The sequence below is a fragment of the Parus major genome, chromosome 1A (assembly GCF_001522545.3).
Source record: "Parus major isolate Abel chromosome 1A, Parus_major1.1, whole genome shotgun sequence".
NCBI lineage: Eukaryota > Metazoa > Chordata > Aves > Passeriformes > Paridae > Parus > Parus major.
This window is the reverse complement of record NC_031773.1, coordinates 791,644-798,198: the sequence shown is the minus strand read 5'-3', so window position 1 is coordinate 798,198 and position 6,555 is coordinate 791,644. Positions and strand designations below refer to the sequence as shown.

Sequence of the window (6,555 nt, the reverse complement as noted above, 5' to 3'; positions counted from 1 at the left end):
CCTGCTCCCATCCCATCCCATCCCATCCCATCCCATCCCATCCCATCCCATCCCATCCCATCCCATCCCATCCCATCCCATCCCATCCCAGCTGTATTTTGTTGTTCCCACTGTACCTCTCTCTGGCTCTCTGTGCTGGCTCCCATTGGGATTTGGGAGTTTCCAGCAGCCAGGATCATGGAGAAGCCGTTCCTACACGGATCCGGGTGGTGGCACCACGGAATTTTCCCGATTGCACCAGAAAAGTCGGGAATTTTCACCATCCTGGTACGGAACTGAGCTCATCCCAAGGCTGGAGTGGAAGTGGGAGCTCCTCTGGGGAAAAGCAAAGCCACAAAATCCATCCCTGCCTCACTGCCTGGGATACTTGGATTTCAGCTTCCACATGCCAGAGGGGGGAAAAAAAAACCCTGGGAAGTGGGTGGAGGACTCGGCAGCACCTGGAATTTTTCATGTCCAGCTGTGAAATGAGTGGAGGAGGACGGGAGCGGCGAGCGCGGCTGGAATTCAGCGGCTGCTGGCCTGGGACAGTCACTGCAAAGGGGATGGAATTCCATAAAAATTCCTGGCTGGCTGGAGGAGCTGCCACATGCGACCACAAAGATGCCGGAAGTGGAGTTTTCCCTTTCTCCAGCCTCCAGAGGAGCTGCTATAAACGATCCCAAAAATGTTGGGAATATTTTCCCTGCATCAGGGACATCCCTTTATTTCTGCATGGATGATTTCCTATATCCATCCCCAGGCAGGGTTTTATGGAATTCTGTGTCAGAAGGGAATTTAGGGATCGCTCATTCCGTGTCCTACCACGGCAGGGACACCTCCCGCTACCCCAGGCTGCTCCAAGCCTTGTCCAACCTCTCCTTGGATATTCCAGGGATGAGGAGTGGGGAATTCCCCAGCACAGCCAGAAGTTGTCTGATCTTCCTTTCATAATTCCATCTTTTTTTTTTTTTCCCATCCCATTCCCGTTCCAGCGCGATGCAGCCGCCCCAAAGCAGTGGCCAACGCTCACATCGAGGCTGGGAATCACATGGAGCTGAATTCCCGCCTGCGCTACTCCTGCAATCCCGGATACAAACGGAAAGCCGGGACCTCCAGCCTCATCCAGTGCATCCTCTGGAACGGCTCCGAGCCCCGCTGGACCGACCCCACGCTCCAGTGCATCCGTAAGTCCGGGAATTTGGGAAGAAACACGAGCGCCACCCAAGCTCTGGTTCTTCCAAAAGATTCAGAAATGGAGGGCGAATTACGGAATCGAATCCGTGGAATTCCTAACGGATCGCGGGTGATGGGTGGGAAAACAAAAATTTAGGACCTCACGTCCCTCAGTGCTCCCAGGGCTGGGGGAGGAAGTTAAATCCTGGGAAAGGAATTTATTGTGGAGGATGGAACACCGGGAATGTGGAATTTATAAACCAGAAAAAGACTTTGGATAATGCAGAGGTCTGGGAAAACATAATTAAAAGGCTGAAAATACGGATTAATTACATTAATTAAAAAGGGATCAATTATTCAACAATAGAAGGGTAATTAAGAACTTGAAGCAAATGAACATTAATTCCTTTTTTTGCTAAAATGTAAAAAATTGTTAAAATTTGACAACAAACATCCAGAATTTGTGGAATTTCCCTCGGACCTCAATGTTGGATAAAATAATTGGATAAAATAATAAAAAAATAAATATCCAATAAAATATTGACTAAAATAATTTTGACTGACTCAGCAAACCGGTTGGAGTTCCATTTCCCAGCTGATGGTGTCTCCCTGTTGTGTTTTCCCAAAGGAGATCCAGCTTATTCCTGGGAAACCCCCGGCACGGAGAGCACGACCCAGAGGGGTGAGGAACGGGATTGGGATTGGGATTGGGATTGGAGCCTGGCATTTGGAAACCACAACATTCCCGTGGTGGGATCTGATTCGCGCCGTCTCCTGAAATCCCAGCTGTCGGATGAGGGCGCGGAAATAACGGAGCCGCTTTTCCATTTTGGGAATTTCAAGATTTCCCATCGTTTTCTCAGCAGGAAGAACCGATGCCAGCCCGAATTCCAGCCCGAATTCCAGCCCCTCTCCAGCTTCCAGTCAGTCCCCTGTGCTGCCAGATGGATCCAGGCCGCCGGAGACGATTCCAACACCGGACACATCCACGCTGGGAGAGGGGAGAACCCCGCTGCCCATCCCGCCCACGGATCACGCCGCAGGTTGGGCCAATTCCCGAGGGAATCCAAACCTCCCCCGGGGCTTCTTTGATCCGTAAAGGCTCTTCTGCTTTTCCAATGGAATTTTTCCTTCCCTCCAACCTCCCTTTTAGTGAGGCTCCTCCCAGAATCCACCCCTTTCCTACTTCTGCAGCTCAAAATTTCCTTTTCTCTCCTCTTTTCCAGTTTCCATCCTCTCCGTGGGCTCTTCTGTCGGTAAGTTGGGAAAAAAATCGCTTATTTGGGAAATGGGGGCTTATTTATTCTTTTTTAAAGTTTCAAATCCCTTTTGGGAGCTGTGGGAGTTTTATTCCAGGACCAACAGGAATGGGAAGGGGAGGGAAAGGATCCAGCACCCAAATTCCTTCCTGGAAAGAAGAATTCCAAAGTTTCTCCCTCTGGGGGTGGGGAGGGCACCTTGTGATGGTGCCCGGAGTGGGTTTGGCTCCTTCCAGAGCTATTTTGGTGGAATTCCTTGGCCGTGGGTTGGGAGATGTTCCTCACTCCGTGTCTCCATCCCGCAGGATTCCTGGTGCTGCTGGCCACCGGAATTGCGGCCGCCTGCTGCTGGAGGAGGAAGTAAGGATGAGTTTTCCAAGGCTTCAGTGCTTTCCAAAGGAAAACCTTGGAATGGCACCGATGCTCCTCTTCCCTCCGCAGGTGCACCAGGCAGGGCTACGCGGTGACGGAGACGGATATTCCCATGGAAGCTCATCCCGTCGGGAATGAGGAGGTGGAGCCTCCCGTCGTCGTCCCCACAGGCTGAGCACCCGGCCCGGGGACACTCGGAGCATTCCCATCCCGAGGGATGCCGGAGGATGGAATTCCGGCCGCTTCCCTGAGAGCAGCCAGGGACGCGCGGCTGAACGCGGATGGTTCCCACGGATGATCCCGAAGGTGGGGGAATGTCCTACACTGGGAGCTGGGATTTGTGGGAATTGGCCCTGGGGATGCTGGTGGTGGGCAGGGAGAGGGTTGGGATGCTGGGATGGGATTTGGGATGAATCTGCCCCAGGTAATTCCCATCCCCTGTCCATGGATAGACTCGGATTAGCTGGATCCCATCCTTTTCCCAGCTCTGTCCCAAATCCCAGGAACTGGATGGAAAGACCCAGCTGAGCATTTCCACACATCCTCATCCCTTTCCTGTTCTCCTCCAGCCACTGAGCCCAAGGTGTTGGGAACATCCCACCCTCACACACAGCTCAGGGATCCTTGGGAAGCACTTCCAGCACCGATCCCGGCTCCGGATCCCGATCCCCACCCGGAATCCAAGCTGGAGCGGCACCTCCACGGACACCATCGAGGACCAAATAATTTAGGGAATATTTTCCTTTGTGTGTTTCCTTTTATCCATCAGCAGTTTTTATCCACTTGTTCCCTTATCCAGGTTTTTATCCACTTGTTCCTTTATCCAGGTTTTTTGCACTTGTTCCCTTATCCAGGTTTTTTGCACTTGTTCCCTTATCCAGGTTTTTATCCACTTGTTCCTTTATCCAGGTTTTTTGCACTTGTTCCCTTATCCAGGTTTTTATCCACTTGTTTCCTCCCACTCCAGAAAAGGCAGCTTTCTATTTTTAGGTAGAAATAAATGTATTTTATATGGAAAATACACTCAGATTTTTAACTGGATGTCTCGGGAAGGACTGGATTGGGATGAATCCTGCAGCATTCCCATTGGACACCGCGGAATCGAAGGGTTCATTCCCAACCTCCGGAGGTGACGGCACAGAGGAGTTCTCAAAAAGCTTGGGATGCACCGGCTGGAATTCCATGGATTTTCCTGGCTGCTCCTGTTTGTGCCTCCAATCCGGGGCACATCCCTCTTCCCAAGGAACCAGGAATCTCGGGAGAGGCTGGAAGGGAGCCCTGGGATGATCCAATGGCCACTCCAGGCTTTGTGTTCCCATCCAGATCCAAGAGTTTGGGAGAATTCCTGCCCACGTCGGGAACGCATTCCCGGAATCGGCTTCCAAAGTGAAAGGAGAGGGAGGGAAGCAGCTCCATGGAATCCAATCCATCCCATGGAATAAAAACCAGGATGGATTCCTGCAGCAGCTCCAGGCCGTGGCCAAGGGCAGATTCCAAAACCACTTCCAGTTCTGGTTTCCCATGGCACAGACTCTGGAATTGTGGCCTCCAGGCACGGAGAGCGTGATCCGGGAAATAAAAGGATATTTGAGGGCAGGGAAGAGACACAATGGAAGTGTTAAGGTTTTTTTTTTTGGCTATAAATTTAATTTGAGGATTGGAAATCCCTCTCCAGTTTGTCCCCGAATTTTTCTGCTCCTGCTTATCTCTTCCCTCCTGGTTGGCTGCAGGGAGGAGGGAAAGAATCCAGGGAAATCCCTTGGCTGCAAGGATCGAAGATGAATTCACTGGGAGACATTCAGGATTTCCTCCCCTGGCTGGACAGGAAAAGTTCATTTCCAATAAATAAACTTTCTTTGGATATTTTCCAGCATTATGCTTCCTCTTTTTTCCATTGGATCAGAGGGAATTCCGGGAATGACGGGATATTTGGGGAGTTTGGTGTCAGGGGGAAGAGAGGGAATGTTCCAAAATGAACCTTGTTCTGTCGGATCCCATTCCTGAAGTGCAGGAATATCCTCTGGAATATCCTCTGGAATATCCTCTGGATATTCCACTTCCCAGCTCCTGGAGGATGAGGCAGGGCTGGAGGAAATCACATCATCCCCAGGAAGCCTGGAAATTCCTCTGGAGCTGGGAACGTCCCGCTCCAACTTTTGTCTGGAATTTGGAGCTGGGCTGAAATCCTGCTCCAACTTTTGTCTGGAATTTGGAGCTGGGAACATCCTGCTCCAACTTTCACCTGGAATTTGGAGCTGGGCTGAAATCCTGCTCCAACATTCGCCTGGAATTTGGAGGATTTGGCTGAAATCCTGCTCCAACATTCGCCTGGAATTTGGAGGATTTGGCTGAAATCCTGCTCCAACATCCTGATTTCCATCTCCAACGTCTGATTTTGGAGCTGGGATGTGCCAAGAGGAATCCTGCTCCAACTTTCACCTGGAATTTGGAGCTGGGAACATCCTGCTCCAACTTTTGCCTGGAATTTGGAGGATTTGGCTGAAATCCTGCTCCAATATTCACCTAGAATTTGGAGGATTTGGCTGAAATCCTGCTCCAACATCCTGATTTCCATCTCCAACGTCTGATTTAGGAGCTGGGATGTGCCAGGAGGATTTGTCCCAGGTCCAGGATGGCTCTGGGAAGCTGGAGGCTCTGTCAGGGCTGGATGGGCTTTTCCTGGATCGTTGGGAACGAGACGAGCGGAGCCAGGGAGCCAAAGAATTGCTGGGTGCAAGCCTGGCACAGGAATCCCCCCAGATCCCGGCTGCCGTCGCTCTGCGGGAGGAAAGGAGGAGATTTCAGGGAAGAGGAAACTGCAGGAACAAAACCTCGGCTTCCAAGCTCTGCCCCAATCCAGGGAAAAGAGCCAGGATGTGCCCAAAGCAAGGAATTCCCACAGGGAATCATGGAATGGCTGGAAAAGATCTTTAAGGACATCGAGTCCGACCGTTGCCAGCAGTGCCAAGGTCACCCAGGTCCCTGAGTGCCGCATTCACTGGGCTCGGAAATCCCTCCAGGAATGGGAATTCCATCCCTACCTTGGGCAGCTCATTCCCATGCTTGGAAAATTCCATGAAGGAATTTTCCCAAAGTCCAGACTAAACCTCGCATGGCACAGCCTGAGGTTGTTCCCTCTTGTCCTGGACATGGAATTCCACGGATTGACCTCGCGTTCCCTACGGAACTCGGCCTTTCCAGCACCCTCCGGACAAGGATCCAGGTGGGATCCATCCCAAACCCAGCCCCAAAAGTTGGGATTGTCACTGGGGCCAGGGCGCTGTGCCGATCCCACACGGATATTCCGTGGATTCCAGGAGTGAATCCAGATTTGGATCCATCCGAGCACCTTGGGATGTTCAGGATCCATGGGAAGCGCAACAGGAGCTGGAATTTCCCTTGGAATTCAGCCCTGGTTGTGAGCACAAGGAAAGGGATGGGGAGCTGAGATCCCTGCTCAGAACAGGACTGGAATGGCTCAGGAAGGCTCCCAAATCCCAAATCCCAGGGAAGTGACGTACACGACTCAACGGGAGCTTCTTCACCACCAGCCCGGAGCGGAATTCCAGGGATTTTGTACATCCCAACACACAACAAGGGATGGGAGATGGGGCAGCCTCACTCAGCAGCTCCACCCGGAGGAAATGTTCCTGGGAAACACGGAAAAATGGGAATATCAGCACTCTGAGGGAGATGAAGGTTGATCCGTGACTTTTTTAGATGAGAGGAGGGAGGGAGGGAAGGAGGGAGGGAGGGAAGGAAGGAAGGA

The 6,555-nt window shown here is 51.7% G+C and overlaps 2 protein-coding genes across 2 annotated transcripts in view; one reads left to right on the top strand and one right to left on the bottom strand.

Moving 5' to 3' along the window:
- Window positions 1-2,961, top strand: part of IL15RA (interleukin 15 receptor subunit alpha) — a 7,726-nt gene extending 4,765 nt beyond the window's left edge. The window contains exons 2-5 of the mRNA XM_015628894.3: window positions 975-1,166; window positions 1,784-2,198; window positions 2,382-2,411; window positions 2,856-2,961. Of these exons, the coding sequence (XP_015484380.2) occupies window positions 975-1,166; window positions 1,784-2,198; window positions 2,382-2,411; window positions 2,856-2,961 (743 nt within the window). The remainder of the gene's footprint in view (window positions 1-974; window positions 1,167-1,783; window positions 2,199-2,381; window positions 2,412-2,855) is intronic.
- The window catches only part of FBH1 (F-box DNA helicase 1), a 30,955-nt gene continuing 25,741 nt past the window's right edge, over window positions 1,342-6,555 (bottom strand). The window contains exons 16-17 of the mRNA XM_033514356.1: window positions 6,308-6,497; window positions 1,342-5,564 (exon numbers count right to left, since the gene is read on the bottom strand). Of these exons, the coding sequence (XP_033370247.1) occupies window positions 5,445-5,564; window positions 6,308-6,497 (310 nt within the window). The 3' untranslated portion in view covers window positions 1,342-5,444. The remainder of the gene's footprint in view (window positions 5,565-6,307; window positions 6,498-6,555) is intronic.